Source organism: Budorcas taxicolor, chromosome 3, assembly GCF_023091745.1.
Source record: "Budorcas taxicolor isolate Tak-1 chromosome 3, Takin1.1, whole genome shotgun sequence".
Lineage (NCBI taxonomy): Eukaryota > Metazoa > Chordata > Mammalia > Artiodactyla > Bovidae > Budorcas > Budorcas taxicolor.
The window spans coordinates 57,075,456-57,100,221 of NC_068912.1; the positions used below are offsets into that span (position 1 = coordinate 57,075,456).

Sequence of the window (24,766 nt, forward strand, 5' to 3'; positions counted from 1 at the left end):
GACCAAACTACTTTCTCTTCCATGTTATTCTGTCCTCTTTTCATGCTAGAGGTTCAGAAAGAGATGAGAGGCCAGGGTGTGACCATAACTAAGCTGATGAATGGATTCCATGAAAGGGAGTGAGGGCATGGGTGTTAGTCAAGAATTTCACATTGGATTTCCAAGTCATGCTCCATAACCTATGCCTGAAACAAGACTGCATAGTCAGCAATCCTATAAAGTCAGAAAATAAGTTTAAGTTTATAAAACTATTTAATAGCCAGGGGCCCAATTAACACCTGGGCTCTATCTCCAGGACTGTCCTCATTCTAAACATGAGAAATGAAAAATGCTTCTGAAGACCTCAAATAGCACTTGAAATAAATCTGCACGAGTCATAATTTTATTCCTTAAACTAGCTTATTTGCTTTCCTAACCAAGAGAAGACTAGAAATGGTAGCAGAAGTAGAGAGACGGGCAATAATGCTAATATGGACAGTGTCTAAAAGTGACAGTCGGACAATGAAGGAGGAGACAACATACTTCAAAAACAAAGAATCCAACTGTTGCACAGTACACACAGCATGTCCATAATAAGCCTAACTGTAAGCAAAGTTAAATATATGTTATCCTGTATTTAATTTTTTATGAATATTTTCAACTAGAATGACAGAAAAATTATCTTTCGAGCTGAAGAAAACAAGCTTCAGTTACCTTGAAAATTCATTTGTGTGACATGATATATTCACTTCTCTGAAGATACAGACATAGTGTAAACTATAATTCACAAAATTATCATATGAATAAACCATGTATTTAAGAACTATCTTCTGGCAAGGCACTGTAAGGATTACACTTAATATAACAGATACCTGATATTTATCAGAGTGTGTACAAACAACATCTCTGAAGCACTGTTATACTACTCTGTGGAACTACTACTAGCCAAACAGATCTGAGCTTTCCATAATAATTTTCAGACTTTATAAGACATACTAACAAAGACTGTGATTAGCCCCATAGTTGTTGCCCAATATAGATTTACTGAAAGAATGACATTTAAACTCTTGTTTCATAATTTCGTAGTTTAATAATTTACTTACTTTTGTCACTTCCTCTGCCCAAATCTAGCCAGCATTAAAAATTAGAGAAAAATATAGAGCATGAAAGAAAGTTGGAATTTAACATTTTCTACAGCTTAGTATAGAAAAATGTAAATATTTTAATTCACGTGGCATACTTTTTCCAGAGTCACATTAACAGATTAAACAGTAATAGTTAAATCAATAAAGCTTAATATACTGTGAAAGTATGCCTTCGTATGTATTAATAGTATTGATGTTTGAGTCTTATACTAATTCTAAATTAATAACAGGTTTCCAAAACTGGGAATATTTAACGCCTCTCAGTTCTAGTATTCTCATCAGTAAAATGAGACATTTAGAGTATATGATTTCTAATTTCTCATTTAGGTTCAAAATTCTGCAATTTTAGGAAGTTAAAATAAAGCAAGGATAAATGGACACAAAATGTTGACAGAGCCATGAGGGGAGACAAAATAAACTTGGGGTATGATGAACTTAAAGTTACCAGAGTTAAACATATCTTGTAAGTAGATGACACAAGTAGTAAAACAAATGCCTAATAAATGAAACAGTCTTGATAACTGTTTAGCATGATTTAAAATGTTTAAAATGACTTTGAGTGAAACAGTCTCATACTTCTCATTTACCTACATATAAATAGGACAATGGAAATAAATGAATGCATTCTCTTGCTATCTAAGGAGAGCCCTAATTTAGCTGGGGCTTCAATAATTGCAGTAGTTTAAAGAACAAAATCTGTATAATAATCTTTTCTATTACATATTTTCCTCCCTCCTTGTAGTACAGTGCTAATGAAATAAAAGTAGTCAACTGATTTAACAAATAAACACTGCTAATTACTTACTACTTAACTGTGGATTCCATCTACTTCTATGGCAGTAATATACCCAGGAGTATTACGACAAACACTGCACCTGTAAATCTTTACTGGCTAACATTTATGAGTTTTGGGACAATGTTTAGATTTTACTAATTTCTCTCTTGCTAAAAAATTAAATATGCTTAACATCTCAAAAATTTCCTCAAATCAAGCTCAATAAAATATTCAGGATACTATAGAATAATTCTCATTACTAATTCAAAGCTATCACTATTCAGCAACTCTCCTAAGTGAATTGACACATGGCTCAGCGGTTTTGAATCTTCCTGCAACGCAGGAGCTGCAGGAGACGTGTTTGATCCCTGGGTCAGAAAGATCCCCTGGAGGAGGAAATGGCAACCCACCACTCCAGTGCTCTTGCCTGGAGAATCCCAAGGACAGCAGGCTACAGTCCATGGTGTCACAGAGAGCTAGACACGACGGAAGTGACTGAGCCTGCTTGCACAGTCCTCAACACTACAGAAATACCTGAACTACTAGGGTTTGTTTTGGCCTGGAATTACAAAGAAGAAATTAATTCTGTGTTGAGTTAGAGGGAAAATTAAAGTAAACACTGAAGGTACTGTGAAGCAAAGTAAATTTGTATACCTTATACTTTTCTCTAAGTTAAGTAAATTTTGTTAATTTTCTTTGTCAATTAATATCTTTGAATATCTAAGTCAGTCAACATAAAAAATTAGCATCTTTTATTGTGTATAAAAGGCAATATATATTTATGTATAAATTCAGACCCTAGAACATGAGTTTTGTCTAGCTGAATTTGTCAACTAGAACACATAACTTCTGTTCTTCAAGTTCCAGTATTACTTCAGCTAGCATTCTCTGTAATTTCTGTTAGACTCATGAATGCATTGCTTCAACTACTTTAGACTTTTACATGTAGACAATAGCAAGAGAAGGCACTTTATTCAAGATGTAGAAAACACAGTAGGCCAACAAACCTTCAGCCATTTTACATGCAGGAGGTTGAGCATGTAAGAGAAATTTACCATAACGTTATCTCCTTCAAGGCGTGCTGAGTTTAGTTGCTTAAGTGCATAGGTAAGAGACAAAGAACACATTATACCAATGAACAAAGTGAAACAAGTTACTTCTGCACAACACACAAACAAGTATTAAGAGCTGATAAAATGGTCTTCTACTTAAATATCCAACTAAGTAAATTTTGTTTTGTCAATTAATATCTTTTAATATCTATGTCAATTAACATAAAATTAACATCTTTTATTGTGTAATAAAAGGTACTATATATTTATGTATAAATTCAGACTCTAAAATCTGAATTTGGTATAGCTGGATTGGCAATTAGAACACATCCTTTCATATTATGATACCTATTCAATTTTTTTTCAAAAGATTCAAGTTTCCAAAGATAAAAAAACATGGTTGATGCTTGAGTTTGAATTGGAATTATTTGGCGAAGATGAATTATTTTAAAAGCTGCCACAATCACCTAAAGTTTTATCAAATTTTCACCTGTTAAAGTCCTTCTGCCTACCCACAATTTCCCTATTCAAAGATCATTCCTATTTTATTAGTGTATGATGCCTTCAATCACATTCTCTTTCAATCAGCCTCAGCCAGGTCTTGGCATACCCTGAAGAAATATGAAAGGCAAGTCAATCGTTGTATTTGTAATAAACTTTAAATTGTAATATGTTTACATTAAAGTTAAGATTATATGATGGTTCTACAAATTCACTTGGTTTTTAGAGTAAAGGCACAGACTGCTGTAGAAATTGTGGAATTGATGCTTTTCAACTGTGGTGTTGGAGAAGACTCTTTAGAGTTCTTAGACTTCAAGGAGATCAAACTAGTCAATCCTAAAGGAAATTAGCCCTGAATGTTCATGGGAAGGACTGATGCTGCAGCTGAAGCTCCACTACTTTGGTCACCTGATGTGAAGAACTGACTCATTTGAAAAGACCCTGATGCTGGGAAAGATTGAAGGAGGGAGGAGAAGGTGACGACAAAGGATGAGGTGGTTGGATGGCATCACCGACTTGATGGTCATGAGTTTGAGCAAGCTCCGGGAGTTGGTGATGGACAGGGAAGCCTGGTGTGCTGCAGTCCATGGGGTCACAAAGAGTTGGACACGACTAAGCAAATGAAGTGAACTGGACTGCTGTGGAAATGGTTAGATGGACAGAGGGACATATTTGCTATATTATGTTAGTGATAATGTATTTTCCATCATGTTTGGATACCCAAAAGTAGCAGACAGATGTCTAAACCTCTCAGTATCAGAGAGCTTTGAAACCAGATGATTTTTTTCTTTCCATTAACAACACTCTAAAATGATTTTTTTAAAAGCTTATACAGACTAAAATTAGATTAATAATGTCAGTGCCTTATCACTTAGATGCAGAAGTTATTTGTTTTTGCTCCTCTTTATACTATTTTCAAAGCTGTACTTTTGTTAACTGTAAAATATTCAGGGAGGTTTTCTCTTTTCTGCTTGTTGGTGTATTTTTGAGAAATGTCTTTGATATTGCTTTACCATTCTTCAACATACTAAGTAATAAAGCAGGTTAGTAAGGTCACAATATTGAATACAGGCATAAATATTTACTGATAAGACTAAATGACCAAAAAATTCAATCTACTATGCTAGATTGTAAACTGAGGGTAGTAGAGATTTTGCACTATTTATATACTAACTCCTTCTCAGCAAAGCAACTTGCACAAAATTAGCATTAAGTAAATCTAGAATTTAAAAACAGGTCACAAGAAACTAGGAAACAAATTTTTAAAAAAGTGCTGATATGCACAGGTCTCAAACCTTACTTACAGAGCAACTGGTCACAAAACAATCTGAGCAAATTTATACAAGGAAGTAAAATCAAAGAAAGTCTGAGGTTAGAGTAATCTCCCCAGCCATCAACTAGGAAGCATGAAATGTGTCAAAGGAAAAGAATAAAAAAAAGCAAAACAAACTCCTAGTGGTTTCATTTTTTCTCTATTCTTCAAGTAAAGGGAAGAGAAATACAGGGAAAGGAAAAAAAAAGATCACAAAATATAGGCATGCCTTAAGGCTTTATGTGATAACAAACTAAGAGGGCCTTTCCTTTCCAAAGTATTTCAGACTTACTGCTAATAAAGTTTGAAGAAAAGCAAGTTAGTTATCTAGAGGGAAAGAATACAACTAAAATCAGGAAATGGGAATTTTTGTCTAGACTAATATTTTAAATATTTAGCTACAGTTAAATTTTGTTTCATGCATTATATAAATTCTAGAAAAGCTGTGTACAAATGAAATTGTTGAAAACGTCATTTGTATAATCTTATTTTTAAATCTAAATTCTCTGAAAAAATTTTGTTCTCAACAATACAATGCAGAGAGATATTATCAACATCTTTTCTGGATATATCAAAAGGAAATATACAGTTTAATAACAGTGATAAAATAATTTAGAATAATCATAGGACCTTGTGTACTGTTGAAACAATCAACTTTCTGGAACTTTTGCAAGTAAAAAGTAGACTACTGTTATCTTGTAGTGGTGCTTGTTAAAGAAAGTTTTGTGCTGACATTTGACAATAGTTATTCCATTATCACTAGGCACATAAAGGCATTTCAAATAAAGATATTCTGTTCAAACATTTAATTCCAAATAATCCTTATTTAACATTTTTTCTGATTATGAAATTAGTATCTTAAAAACCAATTCATATTTTACTATCTAAGTTTATTATCAGCAACTTTAGAGATTAATATCCTATTTTAGAGTCTCTTGCCATCTCTGGTATTTAAAGTTCTGATTCTGCAAAATGCTTGTTCAGGGAAGTTAGGCTATTCTTTATGATGAGGTCATGTAAATTCTGAGGTGAACTAGCCAGTGATTTTGAAATTAATGTCTTGTCAAAGATAGTTCTTCAGCAGTAGCTAATTAAGAATCTTTAAAGGGCAACTGTCTAGAAAAGAATAATTTATTCTGTTCATACAAACTGCTGGGGTAAATCTTGTAAGACATCACTCTCCAACACCAAGTCACTAGTTTTAAATTTCACTCTAAACCAAGTCTTTTCCAAAACAAGAGAGCCACAACAGACTTCCACCAGCACCTTGGTAATATGCTCCTAAGGCAGTGACTCTTGATGACAGCAGTGGTAGGAGTTGGGAACAGAAGGTGCTGGGAATGTCACGTCTCTTAACAAAACATATCCCTTTGCTCGTTAAGAATGAGCCTGTTAGCGTCATCTAATAAATTCAAACTTGTTTATATTGTACTATCCTAAAGGTGCTCTAATTCAAGTCTGATTAATCTCTCCAAACTCTGGAAGAGACATAAACAATATTAAATTAGAGGCTTTATAAATAAAATCTTTAAAGAAAGTTTTACATATATAGCTACCTATATATCTTCACATATATATATAAAATCACTGAACTATTTTATTTAACATATATCCATTCAGTCCCAAAAGACCACTCTGAAGTTGGTTTTATGAAAAATATACCAGAACTTATTTATCTAAATGGGAGTCCTCTCCTTCAAAACAGCCACCTGGGAGTCCATGCTGCCATTGTCTGAATGTTTTTGGAACTATTCTTGGTGACAATTCCTTCAGTCAGTTTGAATCACGTGTGGAAAGGCAGTCATATCTAATTTTTAAGGTACACATAAGCATTCTCAAACTTGACACATTCTCATCTTAATTACTATCTATTTTTCTCTTTCAAATATAATAAATCTATCTCCAAAAGACTTATTTCCATTACCACTGGTTATTTGCAAAATATGACACAGCTTTTTAGCAGCTCTTATAATTTTTATTTTTTTTTTTAGCAACAAGTGGATTGCTAAAGTAAGAATACTGACATCTCTTGATATGATTATTGTCACTGATTTAATGTATTAAGTCTTGAAAAGTTTAAAAAATACAAAAATAATATCCTAAAGTCCTATTCTAGTCTTAATGATAGACTATAGCTTGCATAATATATAAGTGAAATCTTTTACAAGACTTAAAAGTTATTAACCTAAAATGTTTTTTTATTTAAAAACAAAACAAAACAGTACTTACTGATGCTCTAGTTTCGGCAGCTTTTGCTTTTTTTAGTCTTGTTTTTGCAGCATCCAAATCCAGTCTCTTATTTTGTAATAGTTTCCTCTCTTTCTATAAATATAGGAAAGAAAATAAAGCCTAATGATGTTAGAAATCCACTAAGAGCACACACTTTTAAAGGACTATTCTCCCATTAAACAATCATCTGATGAACAAAGATCTATGATTACAAAATGGGCCATTAAGTGACCTTTCAGGTGTCAGACTCCATTTTCTCACTATCTGCAATCGAAAAACGACAGAGACATTCTAGATATCTGGGAAAGACGGCAGGTGATGGTTGAAACAAAGGAATATTAGTTTTAATATTCTGTGATTTTGCACTTCGTTGAGGAATGTTTGGCAATGTCTTCTTGGTTGTCATAATTTGGGGACGGATGTTACTGGCATCCACTGGGTAGAAGCCAAGAGACGCAGCTACATATCTTACAACATAGTACAGTTCTTACAACAAAGAATTATTTGAACTAAAATGTTAGTAGTGCTCAGCTTGAGAAACTGTTCAGCCTGTTACAGATAATCTAGGAAGTGCCTAAGATGAAGAAGGTAGAAGCCCTAGGGCAAGGCTCCTTGCAACTCTGTGCTGTAGCACCAAAAGCAACTCTGCTACTCCGAAAACAGAATTTCACATTTATTTAGAATGAGTCATGAACAAGTGTTAGTCTGGTATCTTAGAATTCCTCAGGGGAATGTCAAGCTTCTTCATAATATACTAGTTTATAAGAATTTACTGTTTGCTTTGTTAATTCTTAGATTCCACACATCAAATTTCATCCTGTTGACAATATACTATCTTTTCAATCATATTTCATCTTTGTGATTTTTCCTTTGTCTCAGGCCAAACACTTTTTATACACAGATTCACTGTAAACATACTGAGTTTCTATAATAAGAAATATGAAAATTAAGTTTGAAGTAGTATTTACAATAACAATCTTAGGAAAAAAATATCCACCTAGGACACTACTCTCCATCATTTAAAACACAACTTAAACTAAAAAAATATTAGACTAATAGATTAGGTTTGGGAAGTGATTTTTTTCTTATATTTCAGAAATAAAACACACCTGTGTTAAAAGAAGATAATAGATTTCTAGGGATACAAAAAGACAGGAAGTCTAATAGCCAGCAATATAGCTTCTAGTCATTATGATTCTTTCTGGCTCCCAGTTTAAATGTATGGCTATACTATGACAATAATTTGTGCCACATTTTAATAATTATTCCAGGAACTTCTATATAGATTTCAGTGCTGGTAACGAACAAGAATGGATGTGAAGACATCTCAATAACACTACAGGGACAAAGAAGTGGAGTCTGTATCATTAATAATCCTCTATTTTGGTTAGTTTTGTATTCTGTTGGACTATACATCTTGCTAGATTATTTAGTTCTTCTGATTATTTAATTCTTCTAATCTGCTATTATCTACAAAGTCATTAAGAGTGCAACTGCTCATTAAAAACTGTAAGTTTTTACCTGTAAGTATATACCAAAATTGTTTTACTAAAAAAATGAACATTTTCCAACTCACAGCAATTGTTTTGTAATCGCCTTCTATAAAGTTTCTTAACGGAGTGAGAAAATTTAAGGCTGAAGTTTGAATCAGCTCTCTGTCTGCTGTTCCAATTCGTTTTTGTGTTTCTCCACATTTAATAAGGGCGTTACCTGCAATGGAAAAAAAGTTGTTTTTGTTTTTTTTTTTTAAATACCGTGTGGTAATGTCAGAAAATCACGTTAAGATAAATCAGCTATTTGATCTGCCTTAAAGTTAGTTGTTACTTGTTTACTTAAGTAAAAATCAAATAAAATTAACTGTAGGTAAGATAGTTTTGGACTTCCTAGGTGATGCAGTGGTAAAGCATCCACCTGCCAGTACAGGAGATGTAAGAGACGCATGCTCAAACTGTGGGTCAGGAAGATCCACCGGAGTAGGAAACGGCAACCTGCTCCACGATTCTTGCCTGGAAAATTCCATGGACAGAAGGAGTCTGGTGGGCTACAGTTCACGGGGTCACAAAGAGTCAGACATGACTGAGCGACTGAACACACACACACATAAAAGGTAGTTTTATTTTGAAAGTAAATTTAAGATTATAAATATGTAAGTGAAAATGACAAAGATAAATTTTTTATCATATCACAGTTAATTGTACTAACTCTACCAATGGGACAAAAGAGGACAGATACACTTAAAAATATCTATGGTCACAGCTCAAATAGTACAGATATGCTTATAAAAGTATAATTCTTAAAATATGTTAATAAGTAGACCAGGTAAAAATTCTTCTGTTCCTATATTTATGCACTTATTTCAAGTGTCTATAAATAATAGTATACATTTGTATCTTAAGTTAAAAAAAAATCTGTTCAGCAGCACACACTGCCTAGTATTTAAACAGGACAAATTCAGTGGAAAATAGAGAAAAAGAGAACCCCAAGATTCTAACTGGAAGGTTAGAACTGGAAGTAGGTTCTAACTGGAAGTAGGACTAATCTACCTCTAATAAGCTTTAGTTCTGTGGATCTTAATTCCTTTGTTTGGATGACATTAGATCTAATTTGTAAGGAAGGTAATAATATAACATGTAGTTAAGAGCTCAATTTCTGGATACAGATCTACATTTGAATTACTAGCTCTGTGTGATCATAGATGAATTATGTAACCTCTCACAGAGATAACAGAATTTACAAGTAGGATTTAAGTGAGGATTTACTAAAATAATATTTATACAGTGCTTAGCCCAATTCCTATTCAATTGCTAGCTATTATTAATTACTAACAAATAGATTCAAAAAGCCCAATTCCAATAATCAGGGTACATTCAATGGAATTATTAGAGGTAAAAACAGGTTAAGCAGGGAAAAAAAATTTAGAAGGCTTTCGAATGTTTAGCTTGGTGAAGGAAACAGCTGGGTCCTCCATGTACCTTTATGACCCCTGCACCTAACTGAGTTTGGCATAAGAAGGCAATTAACAAATCTGATCTCTCTCTCTCTCTCTCTCTCTCTCTCTCTCTCTCTATATATATATATATATATATATATAAAGTTTTCCTGAAATTTACAGTTAAAATTTAGAAGTAAAACTATAGAATCTAAAGCATTTTCAGACTTCTGAAAGAACTGTATTTTGAAGAACATAGTGTAAAAAAATTTCAAAGTTGTACATCTGCAAGCTAGTTCATGGATTACCAGCATTCATTACTTAGTACTCAGGTCCTTCTGACATAAGGACTACTAAAACTAAGTTCATTTAGTCTCAGAATTTATGTGCTCTTATAAATCAGGCGGCTTTCTCAGGAGGTGCTAGCGGTAAAGAACCTGCCTGCCAATGCAGGAGACGTAAGAGACAGGTTCGATTCCTGAGTCAGGAAGATGCCCTGGAGGGCAGTTTGGCGGCCCACTGGGGTATTCTCATCTGGAAAATTCTATGGACAGAGGAGTCTAGTGGGCTACAGTCTACAGGGTCACACAGAGTCAGATATGACTGAAGTGACCTGGCACACATGCATGCCTAAATCAGGACTATATATGTAGAAAATCACTTAATTTACCTAGCATTTCACCATCCAAATAAAGACCAATTTCTCACAGAAGTCTTGACAAGCATTCAGAGATACCCACTGTTAACATTTTTGTGGTATTGACATTACTTGTGTAATAAAAGCACTAGTTCAAACACTTAGTTTGTGCTATGCACATTATAGAAATAAGTCCTCAGGAAAGCTTTAAAAAGAAAAATCAACTCGAGGAGACACAAACAGAAACTGCAATATATCACAAGAAGTATAGCAAAGGAGTTGTAAGATTCAATGGGAATACCTATTCAGACCTAAAAAGATAATGTGAATTCTCAGAATATATGGTTAAATATATTAAGTCATACTGTATATATTTGGTGGTTATGTTTATCACTTCATCTAAAATTTTAACACAAAATATTTGAAGTTAAAACTGATTCCACTAATACTGGGTAAATGTTAATGATGTCTCTAAGTAAGTAAAGATCTAAAAGAAAAGATATCTCTTAGCAGACATTTGCCTTTCACTTACCATATGCTGTTCCAGGACCAAACTCAGTCCCTGCATCAATCATATATTGTCCCAAAAGTTCTGGGTTGTTTATACGACTTGGCGCTTTTCTATCCAGTTTCTCATAAACAAATTCTTCTATCCTGGCATCTAGAAAAAAAGTTTAAATTACCAATGATTTCAAAAAGCTATCTAAAAGACTGTTGTTCCCCTACTAGCCATTTATCACTTTGTAAAATAAGTAAGAAATTAGTATGCTTTCAAGTACCTATCTTAATATATAATTTTTCATTTGCATTTTAGAGTATTATATAACTCTAAGAAACTTACATTTTAAAAATATGATAAAATATTTTGGCACAAAAACATTTTAAAATGAAGTGCGTTTCCCTGGTAGCTCAGACAGTACAGAATCTGCTTATAATGCAGTAAACCTGGGTTCACTTCCTAGGTCAGGAAGATCCCCAGGAGAAGGAAATGGCAACTCACTCCAGTATTCTAGCCTGGACAATCCCATGGACCGAGGAGCCTGGTGGGCTATAATCCACGGGGTTGCAGAGACTCAAACATGACTGAGTGACTAACGCTTTCATTTTTCAAGGCTATTATAAATATTTTATGGGATTTTAAGTTTCAGAAAGGGTTGGTATTCACTTAATATCTAGTGAAGCTGCCTGAGACCCATTCATATAGTGTCTAACTTTTAATTTTTGAATATGTGCTTACAATTTTAAAATCAGGGATTTCCAGCTATAAAAATATGGATATAAGGTACCTAGAGAAATTGAAGAGTTGTATACTTCTGCCACTGTTACTGTGCTTTAGTTTGCTTATATGCTCAATCTCCCTCTTAGAGGTTAAATATTAGGAGTTTAAGGAGTAGAATAGTCCACACTTGGACTAGTCTACAGAGATCAGCAATACGATTTTTTGGCTTAATTTTATTTAATTATGTTTAAAGTATATAAATATCTGAGCATGTATTCATTCAAAAGATTTTATCATTAAAAATAAGTTTAAAACACAAAAGGTTAAGAGCAGTAATAGGAGTTAGCATAAAGGAAAAGGAAAAAAATATCATTAAAATCTGAGTAAACACTTGGTTATCATATTTAAGAAATTCACATTTACATTGCTAACAACAGTGAGATATTTCAGAGAAAAATCAGAAAAAAGTGAAAGTTTCCAGAAAAAAATGCTTAAATATAAATTAAAATTATGATCCCCAAAGAAGTTAAATAGGTTCCTTCTAAGCACCTCACATAATTCCTCCACAAGTTTCACACAGTGTACTGAAAATTTCAAAAATGAGTTGAACCAGTAACAGAAACACTTCAGAAGTTGGCAAAAGTGTTCATTTTAATACACAAAATATGCTGTTGGAATAATACTTGGATTTGTGGTAGACTCTGGTGCAGCATCAGAAGAGTTTTTAAGTAAGAATTTAAAAACCTTTAAATTAGTTAAAACCAAAATGAGTCAGTTGAAAACAAAACCCCTTAGAAAATGTTAACTAAATCTCAGAATTTCATTTTCTGACTGTGAGAGTGATTCATATCTTTGCCACCTGTTTACCCACTTGGTCAAAAATTTAAAGCTGAATCCCATGTTGATTTCATTCAGTTCAAAAACAACTGGTGTATTATAAATAAATATTTCATTTGGGTATCAAAGTCCTAATAAAATCTTAACAAGAAATGCAGGCAATTCCACTATAATGCAATGTACACTTCTAAAAAATCCTAGGTTCTGGAAAATCATATGCTAAAAATAACAAGGCTTACAGAAAAAAGATTCGGTCTAACCACTTAAAATCTGTGTAACTTTATAATGAGAGCACAAAATAAAACACAAAAACAACTGTTACTAAACACTGAAATAAATTATGTGAGCTACGGTAATTCTTTCTACTGACATCCTTTCCAGCATTGTTGGTGACATTATTTGCCAACCACAAAAACATGCTGTAGGATAGACTATATACTGGAGGAACTATGGCTAGAGCAAAAAACAAGAGGAAAAATGTCTACTGCTTTAGGTGCCATGGTATATTATTTAACTAGCCTTAAGTAAGGAAGATATAACACACAGTGTCTAAAGACAATAGGCCTCAAAGAGTAAAAGGATTAAAGTCACCACCAATTTAATTAAAATGGCACAGTATTATTAGTATTTAGTATAGTCCTTGGGCTTCCCCAGCGGCTCAGCATTATAGAATCCACCCGCAATGCAGGAGATGTGGGTTCATTCCCTGGGTCTGGAAGACGCCCCAGAGAGGGAGATGGCAGGGAAATTCCATGGATAGAGGAGCCTAGTGGGCAGTCCATGGGGGTCGCAAAGAGTCTGAGCAATATAGTGCTTGAGGTTTATATAACAGCAACAAAGTTTAAAGCTTGGAGGTAGTATCTGAAAGAAAGTTTATAGCATTTCACAACATGGTCACAATAACACTGGGGAAAGGGAAAAGGGAAGCAGGAACTGTTGCTGTTGATTTTGTCCTTTAGTTTTGATCTGTAAAGCTCCCCGTCAATACACCTGGTTCTAGTTCAAGTTCTACTTTTAATTAGTTATGCTACATTGAACAAAATGCTAACTTGTGAATTTCAGTTAAAACAATCATTGTGCATTTTATTTGCCAGGTTATTGAGTTAGGTGATCTGAAAAGTCTTACGGAGTTGTCTGAAAATCAAATGGAGTAATTTGTGTTAAAACGTAAAACTTAAACATAAATAGTTGGTAACTGCTTAAGTTTCTATGTAATTTTCCCTTAATTATATAGGGGCATTTTCTTCTTAATTATATAGGGGCAGTTCTCCCCTGAATGAGGAAGGAAGATTATCTTCACAGGCTTTCATAACTCTTAAAATTCAAAGCTGCTGCCTGAAATTTCAAGAGGATTCTCCAAAGGCCTTAAAAACATAATCTGTCACTTTCTTAGAGGATACCCAATGAAGTGTTTATCACCCTCTTTACCAAAAACACACATACAAAATAACATAGACCTCAAAGCCATAACCGGAAAATGTTTTCCAATAGCCATTAAAACTTTTTTAAAAAACACATTAAAAAACCTATTAACAGTATCTTTTAATAGGATTAGTCAATAATGTAGACAAAAGGTAAAAAGTTTCTTACTTGGATTTGGCTGCAATAACACTTCAGTTTGTTTCATTATTTTTTCTGTCCATATTTTGGTACATTCAGCTTTGCTAAGGAGGTTCTCTAAGTGAGCATCCAATTCTGTCTTCTCTGCCTGGCCAAGCTTTTCTTCTGTGAACTGTTATTGATTGTATAATAAAAAAAATTAAATATACCCCAAATACATTTTAGGAATCTATATCAGTAATTAAAAAGAAAACTCAAATCCAAACAATACTGGACATACAAATGCTCTTAAACTGTTGCATATGAAGGCTGTTTTTTGCCCCTCTGGTAATATATCCATACCTCTTAGGATACCCTAAGGCACTTAGGATGATCATATCTCATAGTTAATACATATTCTCAGTTCTGCTAAAATGTATGGTGTGAATGATAGAAAATTTGCCATACTATTTTGTATATAAATAAAGTATATAAATATTTCTTACATATAAAGGTAGAATAACCAATCATAATGAGTAAACATTTTTGAGCCAGCTGGATCTGAATTCAAATCCTGACTATACTGCTAACTATGTGACCTAAGCAAGCTTTTGAAAATTTTTTTCCTCAGGTATCTTTCATTGTAAAAGAGACACAATACATATCTTGAAGTGCTTTAAGAATTTAAGTAAGGCTATGTACGTAACATCACGTTGTTCAGTGCCTGGTAATTATTATTTTGAATTTAAAAAGGGCTATTATGTTTAATGTGGCTTTGTATCATTGGCATTTTAACCACATCTAGTTAGACAGGCTTCTATGGGATGTTCTGGAAAACCATCATTTAACTTGTTTCCTGAAGATATGTTCCAGCAATTGACTTATGGACTAACGCTTGGAACATCCTACATTGCAGGTGGATTCTTTACCAACTGAGCTATCAGGGAAGCCCAATTCATACTACAGAGGCATCTTTTTTAGGATCATAAATGTAGTTAAATAGACTCAACATATCAATTTTTATTATCTTGAATATATTTGTTTCTGAGGAAAGGCAGCACTGCCCATACAATAACAAAGAGGTAAAAAGTATTTCTGTGTAGATTTTATGGAGACTTCTGGACACATTTAATTAAATACTAGAAGCAATGACTCAGGCTGTTTATCATGAATAGTTTTTCTCTAGAATATGTGGTTTTCCATCAAAACACAAGTATATCACTATCACTAACTCTGTACTCATTAGTCATGACTCTTCTCTGGTGGCTCAGACAGTAAAGAATGTGCCTGCAATGCGGGAGGTCTGGGTTGGATCCCTGGGTTGGGAAGATCCCCTGGAGGAGGGCATGGCAACCCACTCCAATATTCTTGCCTGGAGAATCCCCATGGACAGAGAAGCCTGGTGGGCTGCAGTCTATGGGGTTGCAGAGCTTGACATGACTGAGCGACTAAGCACACAGCACACATTTCTGTGCAATAAAATTTAATGTTCACTTTTCCCCCCTCTCACTTCTCAAAATATCTTCTGTAGTTCCATTTTTCTGAATTTTATTATCTGTTTCTTTCAGCATCCTTCTTGGTCTAATACTGATTTCAACTGATTATCAGTCAGCATTTTTAGCTCAAAGGTCCTTTAGAATGTTATTCTTAGACTTCTGGTACACCCTCGCTAAAGGTCTTATTCACGGCCTAGAAATAGCTGCAATAGCTTTTGTAAAACTTTAGGTCTTTTAAAGACTGGCCTGTAGCCAGCCCCTGGGTGGAACTGAGAACAGCAGGGCAGACCGTAATTCCAAAGCAACTGCCTAGGCTCGTACAGTTGCAGGGCACCGTAACTGAGGATAGGAGAGGCACTGGGAAAAAATCAAAACCCTGACCCCAGGGTCAGCTAGGTAATGACGCAATCTAAGAGAGATGCTGGTGTTTTTTATAGATCCCGGAAGATTCCAAGCAACAGATCTGCCAAAGGTATACATTAAAATTTTACATATTAGAAATCTACCTCCCATGGTTAAATAGATTATCTCACAGATGAAGCAACCAATAGGAGGGAAAGGAATACGCCCAAGTGAACATCAATTCATAAAGGATGATCTATCAGTAGAAAAAAATTCTCCACTTAGCTCCGTAGTAAGCAGGTATATCTAATATTGTATTTGTTCATTCCTTTCATTCTTTCAACAAATATTTTTTACACACCCAGGTATATGCTAGGCATTATTCTAAGCACATGGGTTTCAACAGCCAGAAAACAGACAAGCTTTGTCTTTAAAGAAACTTAAATATTAACAGAGAAGAAAGACAACTAACAAGTACATACATAATTTGACAATAAGGATACTAAGATAAAAAGATGGTAGACAGAGGACCAACACAGGTGGTCCTATTGTTTCTTGATCCAGTGACTGACTGAATTTATGGAACCTTTAAGTATGAGTCAGACAGTTTGATTATAGGAAGCCTGTTTAGAAAACAGTAGTTCTATGGGAAGGACCTTGAATTTAACTACCAGTAATAAATTCTGATGTTTTCTTGCTTTTCTCTGAGAGTGAAAAACAGTTGCTCTGCATTTTGAATCAAGCACTCAAAAAAAAAAAATTCTTGTTACACAGGGAAGAATCATAAATTAAGTGAAGAAATTGAGAATGGTTTATAATTTTGCCCTAAACTGTCAGAGCTGGGATTTCATCTCATATCTGTTTGAATCATAGTCTTATTATACTATGAGCTACCCTCTCAGTAAAATACTTGATTTCAAGCAACTGATATTTTCTATCACATTACCTAAACACATTCTGTGCTTCCTTGTTTGTTTCTTTGTTCATAGCACTCTGGTGAGCCGTATCCTATAGCTTACCTCTCCTTCCTACATAATATTCAATCATAATCAAATTAAGGATAAGTTTAACTCTAGCTAAAATAAATAAAATAAGGGGGAGGAAAAGGGACATAAGAGCATTGCTAATGCCATCACATATTTAAGCTGAAATTACAAAAATTTAAATTTTATTATTTAAACATACAACTGTAAAAGACATATTTCCCTTAATTTTTATCATTGTGGGGACTTAAGGATTTTTTTTTTCCATTGTTAATCACAAGGTATGACATTACAATAACAAAATAGTACAATATTTAGTACATAAAATTTCCTCTAAAACATTTTAAAGAATACATTAACTATAGAAAATGATGAGTTACACATCAACTAAATTAAGAAGAATTATTAATCCAAGATATTTATGGAGGATACATATTTTTTTCTTCGACTGTATGTGAAATATGTATTTAGTATATAACATGGTTCTTGCCCTGAAGAATTTTATGATCTTGTTGTTGCTGTTGTTCAGTCGCCAAGTCGTGTTGGACTCTTTGCAACCCCATGGACTAGAGCAAGCTGGGCTTCCCTATCCTTCACCGTCTCCCAGAGTTTGGTCAGATTCATGTCCATTGAATTAGTGATGCTATTTAACCATCTCACCCCCTGTTGCCCTCTTTTGCCTTCAATCTTTCTCAGCATCAGGGTCTTTTCCAATGAGTCAGCTCTTCTCATCAGCTGGCTGAATTATTGGAGCTTCAGCATTCAAATTATGATGGTATCTTTATCAGAAGGACAGGACTTTTTTTTTTTTTTTTTTAAGAAAGATCCCTTTCCTAATTATTAAACATTTTAAATTTTACCCTAAAAATTTCAGTTTTCAAAATCCCTAAGTCCAAAATCATTACTGACTTTGTAGTCAGTGATGATAGCTGTTCATTGCAAACCACATTTGATTTTAAGCACGTATTAATATTTCAATGAGTGTATAACAGTACCATTTAATAATCAAAAACTTCTGTGAAAAACAAGCTACAGTGAAAGTCAGAAAGCAAAAGAATCATAGAAATTCAAACATCATGTTCTCTAAAATGTAATATGATATAGTATTCTTTCATAATATTTCATTAGTAACACAGTAAAATGACTCGAGAAAGTTCAACCCTCTCTTTTTATATATTTTCTCTAAACACTGCTTTAAGAAAAGGATTGTCTTTGAGTCAGCCACATTATGCCAGGTACTGTGATCCTTCCTTTACTAGCACAGACAAATAGCCTACAGTATGAAATAAGGAGCCTGGATTCTATGCTCCGATTTAGAGAGAAAAAAGGACAAATAAAAATGCTGTGTGATCAAAGACATCTACTAACATAAACACTAACCATCAATTCTCTGGGTAAAGTAATTGTTTAAAAGAAATCTAAAGTTCTTGGAGGCAAGTGTATAACACACACTCTGAATGTAGTGGTGAACTTTAAACTAGATACTTCTCAATTGGTTCTTAATTTTGGCTGCTCTTTGGAATCAAGGGAGCTCTCAAAAACACTGATGTCAAATCGAGTCCCGAGGATTCTAATTTAACTGGACTGAGGAGCAGCCTTTAAAGATTCCTCAGGTAATTTTAAGTGTAGCTGATACATAAGCTCATACATAATTATTTTAATATCAGGTTAACAAACCATCTTCTATCTAGTTGTTTACTAAATTAGTGACAACTGCACCAAAGCATGTGAACACAGTTTTGGGTAACACTAAACACGCAGTTTTTACAGAATGAGAAAATGTATGGCCTTTGAATGCAGTGTATTTAGTAGAATTTCAGAGACATAATAAAGTTACTGTAATTTAAATTCTATAAATGAAATGTAATGCATATATATGGAATTCAGGAAGATGGTAATGATGACCATATATGCGAGACAGCAAAAGAGACACAGATGTAAAGAACAGACTTTTGGACTCTGTGGGAGAAGGCGAAGGTGGGATGATTTGAGAGAATAGCATTGAAACATGTATATTATCATATGTGAAACAGATCGCCAGTCCAGGTTCTATGCATGAGATAGGGTGCTCAGGGCCAGTGTACTGGGATGACCTAGAGGGATGGGATGGGGAGGGAGGTGGGAGGGGAGTTCAGGATGGGGAACACATGTACACCCATGGCTGATTCATGTAAATGTATGGCAAAAACCACTACAATACTGTAATTAGCCTCCAATTAAAATAAATTTAAAAAAAAGAAATGGAATTTCAGAATTAATTAAAAAAAAGAAATGGAATTTCAGAATTAATTAAAAAAAAGAAATGGAATGAGAGAGAGTAGAATTCCTTCCACATAGGATTTGAAAGGAGTTGGTGGAGACTAGCATCAGAATTTATCTTCATATCTCCAGCTTAGATACACTATTGTGCTTGCTAAATTAGATGGAAGATAAAGGTTAGAGTTACAGCTAAAGTTTAGAGACTTTTTCCTCATCAGAAAACAGCTGGTGTTTGTGAATTTTATAGTGCAACTTTAGCAGTTAAAAAAAAGTTAGAAAATGAACTCTCTTCCTTTAGTAATTTAGTATTAAAATATTATACAGATATAAAGAATATATATCATTTAAGGATGGTGAGCAAAATTTTTTGCTTCAGTATCAATTCTGAATTAAAAATGTACCCATTTGAAAGATTTATCAAATTAAGAACAATAATTTACAAAATGGAAATTTACTACAAAGAATAATTATGACAAATTGAAAGTAGATTATGAAGTCCTTGAGGGCAGTAACAGGGGGTGTCATTTATCTTTGTATTCTTCAGTATCAAGTACTAAGGAGATACTCTGGAGAAGGCGATGGCACCCACTCCAGTACTCTTGCCTGGAAAATCCCATGGACGGAGGAGCCTGGTAGGCTGCAGTCCATGGGGTTGCTAAGAGTCGGACACGACTGAGCGTCTTCACTTTCATTTTTCACTTTCATGCATTGGAGAAGGAAATGGCAACCCACTCCAGTGTTCTTGCCTGGAGAATCCCAGGGATGGGGGAGCTTGGTGGACTGCCGTCTATGGGGCCGCACAGAGTCGGACACGACTGAAGCGACTTAGCAAGGAGGTACTCAATAAATATAGGCTCAACTAATGAGTTTAATATTTTAGATTAGCATTAAATCAACCCCAAGGTCAGCACATATAATGTTAGAAAAATACTAATGAAAACAATTATTTAACATGTTAAATGATTCAAAAAGTAAACTTCGCATATAGGTACTATTTGCTTGGCTAAAATGACATAAAAATTAAAACAAAACAAAACAAATCATGCTGAATACTGTGAGAGGGGAATAAGGAGAGTTGACTCCTCAGGTCATAGGATCTTATTACTGACATGAAAGCCAGAGTAACAAAATTTTAGACATCTTAGAGACCCTACATAATAATTCATTAGAAGAAAAAAAATTTACATCATACAAAATTTAAGAATGACACAGGAATTGCCACAGGTATTCACATCAAGTTCTTGCGGTCTGAGATGGACTTGAAGTTGTATTCTGAGGCAAGGAAAGGTTACAGAAAGGGAGTGGAGGGCATTCAAGATGAATTTAACTGTATGAACAAAAATCTAGAGTTAGAAAAGTACAAGATATTTTTGAAATTAAAAAACAATTTGATGGAAATACAGTGTTTTACATGAGAAGAGAAAAGGCAAGGCTGGAAGGAAGTATTTAATTCTCAATTAAGGAATCTGGACTGAAAAGATAGGATTTTAATGGCTTTCAAAACACTTTACCAATGTATCAAGGATAAATTACCTGATCCTTTTGTATTCTACTGAAGGCATTACGAACAACAAAAACACCCAAATGGACTGTTAGGGAATGATATACCCCTATTCATTTATACATTTACCTTATCCAACCAGTCCATTCTGAAGATCAGTCCTGGGTGTTCATTGGAAGGACTGATGCTGAAGCTGAAACTCCAATACTTTGGCCACCTCATGTGAAGAGCTGACTCATTGGAAAAGACCTTGATGCTGGGAGGGATCAGGGCAGGAGGAGAAGGGGACGACAGAGGATGAGATGGCTGGATGGCATCACCAACTCAATGGACATGAGTTTGGGTAAACTCTGGGAGTTGCTGATGGACAGGGAGGCCTGGTGTACTGCGATTCATGGGGTCACAGAGTCGGACACGACTGAGTGACTGAACTGAACTGATGTATATAAACATATTTTAAAAGAGTGAGAGTTGAATGATGGGACTCATTTATATACTTAAATAGTCTGATTTTATGTTTTAAAATAGGGAACATGTTTAATTGTTAAGTTAGAATTTGTACATAAAATGAAATATGGCAGTTGTCTAACCAGAGAATGGCCTATTCCTTAAGGTGTAATTTGATTTAAACAGAATTATTTAGAAATATCAAAGCTAAATTCCATCCCGACTGTTCTTATTGCTTATACTGAGTAACTGGCCTAGCTCTTACGCTATTCTTAGCATTAAATCTGGCACTTTGACACTACAGTGATGTCAACTCAATTTAGAGTAGGAACTCAGTTATTGACTAAATACCAAAATGAGAAAGCATGTTTTGTTGAAAACTACACACAGCACTCCAAATTGCACATTACATTTTGGAACCATCTTTATTTCCTACATATTTTAAAAAACTGCAGAAAACGTCAAACATAGAAGTATAATAGTATAGTAACATCTCATGAACCCATAACCCAGTATGAACCGTTTGCCATTGTTGTTTCAACTACCCACCCTTCCTTCTTCTGAAACATTTTAAAGCAATTCTCAGACATGATAGTTTATAAACATTTAAAAATGTACCTCTAACAGACACAGACTTAAAATAAAAAGACGTATCAAAGGAGCCTGCTCCTCCTGAAATTTTTCCCTTAGTAAATGGCTCAAGCCAAAACCTCAGAGTCATCCTTGACTCATCTTTCTCTCATACTTCAGAGTCAATATAATATGTAATACTGGTTAGGTTTTGAATCTCCCCTGCTATCATTCTTATTTAAGTTCTATCACCTTTTGCCTGTCCTATGGCCACAGCTCCTTAACTAGTCTCCCTAATAGCCCTGCAACCTCAGATTCTACACTTGCGACCTCTGCCTGAAATGTTTTTATTCCAAAAAAAATTGGATCTGTCACTTTCTTGAGGTCTTTTTGCATTTGAACCTATTAGAAATAGAAAGGCTTGCCCTTACCATCTCGGCAACAACCACTACCCCTGCCCTTAACCTAACTAAACCTATTGGCCTGTTTCTACATCACCGCCTGATGTATTTACTAGTTTGTTTTTTCCTGTTAGACAATAAGCTCCAGGAGCACAGACATTATGTTGATTATGAAACACTAGTGTCCAAAATAGTAGTGACACACAGGCATGCACTAAGCACTTAAGCATTTAAGACTGAAAATTATTTGATAACAGATTAGAATTTTAAAACTTCTTCCTAGAAAATCTGAAACAAGTAACTGAAACTCGTTATTTGGAAAGTACATCTTGAGAGCTTTGCCAGATTTTTAAAATCAAGTCTATCAATTATTTAAATCAATTTGTAATATATATGTCCTATTTAAGAAGTTCAGATTATGTACCTGAAAACATATCTAGAAATATGTATGTATGGCTGCTGGAGAGTGTGGGATCTTAGTTCCCTGACCAGGAATCTAACCTGTGCTCCCTGCAATCGAAGCATGTAGTCTCAGCTACCGGACAGCAAGGGAAGTCCCTCTAGCTGTACTGAAAAGAGTGGCATTAGGTAGTGCCAAATCTGCATTCAGCACCTAGAATCACAGGGAATCAGCATTAAAACACCACCAAAAGCTCACAATATAGGCAGCCATTACCCTGCTCTAGTTCTACCATTTTTTGCCAAAAACGGTGCAATGTAAGATCAACTATGTCAATAAAACTGGAGTAAAGGGGACAAAGAAAGTAATAATGCAATACACATGATTTACATTTCAACTTGGCATGTTACGTAAGAAAACTATTTTTGTTTTTCCTTTACAAAAGAGAATCTTGTTGCTACTGTGACTGTCATTAACTTAAAACACCAGACTGTTTATGTCCCGTGTTGTGGTGAAATTTACATCTGTTCGTAGATTTAACTTAGTTGGCATAATGTGGGTGATGACTGGAAAACTGTCCAAGTTCCCTAGTACCGACACTTCTTTTATTTTTGAATACGATGAGACAGTCAACTTTCCCCTTTAAAGTGTTACTTGAAAAATGTCCCTGTGACTATAAGCACAACATGAATCTTCTCGCTCACCGCCCTACGGTCAGCGCTTCCCATTTCGAAAGTGAGTGGGAAAGCCCCCAAGCTCTGTGGCTCTGGCAAAGTCTGGACGCCAACTGGCGATCTCCATTTCTGCCACGGACAGCCAAGACCGGGAACCTTCCTCTCAGGGTGAGAGGACGGCAGGGAACTGCGTTGGCAGCTCCCTGGGTTGATGGGCAGGAAAAGGAAACTTCCTTCTTGGACTTGGCGAGGAGAGAGGGAGACGAAATGAAAAGGTGGGGGTGGTGCAAGAACGGTCTCCACCACCCCGCGGACTCGCAAAGCCCCCGCCCGCCCGGGGAGGGAGGGCACACGAGCAGCGGCGCCGTGAGGTCAGAAAGGCCGGCGGTGCTGTGCCCCGGCCCGAGGCCGAACTCAAGGTGGCCTCCGGAGAAGGGAGGACGCTCCGGGCCCTGTCCCCACTCCGCCTCGCTTCCCCGGCACCGGCGGTTGGGCAAGAAGGGGGAGGAAAACGGCCGCCAGGCCCAGAGGGGCACAAGGCCGCGCCCATCACCCGGGCCTCCGGCCGCCGCAGGCCAGTCGGGCGGTCGGCGAAGCCGGGTGCAGAGGGCGCGGCTGTCTCGGGCGACCCCTCCCTGTCCCTCCCGGGCGTCGCCACCCTTTCTTCCCGCCGCGGTACCTGCACTGCACGACTGAGGAAGGTGCCCGCGTCGGCCGCCAGCTTCTTCACGTTGAAGTCCATGATGTTCATCCTGGGCGTCAGCCGGGCGGAGCAGCCGGCTGACCTAGCGGGGAGATGGAGGCGCCGCGGCCGGGCTGGGGCGCCGGGCGAGAGTGGCGGGGGCAGACGTGGTAGGTGGAGGGAGGCGGCGCCAGCCCCGCCGCCGCAGCTGTCGTTTCCGTGAAGGGGGAGAGAGAGGGTGGGGCGAGGGGAGAGAACAACCGCCTCGAAGCCGGCCGCGAGTCCAGGCGGCAGCGGCCGAGACCCAGGGCCTGTGCCGCCCGGAGAGATGCCGCTAACGTCGGCGGGCTTCGCGGTGGGCTTGCAAGACAGAGCAGCGTCCGGGCCTCTCTGGGCCGGGTCCGCAACAGAGGAAGCGAGAGCGGGCCTCGGGGCGGGGCCTTTATAGAGGTTATCGCGGGAACAGCGACCCCTTCAGGAGCGCCGCGGCTGACCGCGCCCGGAGCTCCGCCAGTTCCGCTGGGGGCAGGGTCGCGTTCGTTGCTAGGGGCGCGCCTCCGGGCGCTGTGGCGCTCGGTGTTTGTACTTAAGGCCCTGGGAACCGCGAGCAGAGAGAACCCAAACTCCCCGTTTTGTCTTAAGTGAAAATATGGAAATTGTAGCATAGAATGACAGTATGTGAAATTAGAACCAACAGTTCCCTGTCATCTTGAAGCACCCGCGCCCTACTGGTTCCCTGACGCCTGGATGGCACGCGGCTAATGTTTGCAGCATAGAGTTGAAGTTAAATGTTGCCACCGAACCCGTTTTTCATTTATTCAGCATTATCGACTATCCATCTTGTACCAGAACTGAAT

At 36.3% G+C, this 24,766-nt stretch overlaps 1 protein-coding gene across 3 annotated transcripts in view; it reads right to left on the bottom strand.

The window, feature by feature from the left end:
- SH3GLB1 (SH3 domain containing GRB2 like, endophilin B1) overlaps positions 1 to 24,295 on the bottom strand; it is a 39,584-nt gene extending 15,289 nt beyond the window's left edge. Inside the window, exons 1-7 of one of the 3 annotated variants that reach the window (XM_052636741.1) lie at positions 23,907 to 24,295; positions 14,206 to 14,347; positions 11,092 to 11,220; positions 8,570 to 8,703; positions 6,994 to 7,086; positions 2,907 to 2,993; positions 1,083 to 1,106 (exon numbers count right to left, since the gene is read on the bottom strand). In XM_052636741.1, the coding sequence (XP_052492701.1) occupies positions 1,083 to 1,106; positions 2,907 to 2,993; positions 6,994 to 7,086; positions 8,570 to 8,703; positions 11,092 to 11,220; positions 14,206 to 14,347; positions 23,907 to 23,978 (681 nt within the window). In that variant the 5' untranslated portion in view covers positions 23,979 to 24,295. The remainder of the gene's footprint in view (positions 1 to 1,082; positions 1,107 to 2,906; positions 2,994 to 6,993; positions 7,087 to 8,569; positions 8,704 to 11,091; positions 11,221 to 14,205; positions 14,348 to 23,906) is intronic. The other 2 variants (XM_052636742.1, XM_052636743.1) reach the window with 2 other exon arrangements.
- Between the last annotated feature and the right edge of the window lie 471 nt (positions 24,296 to 24,766).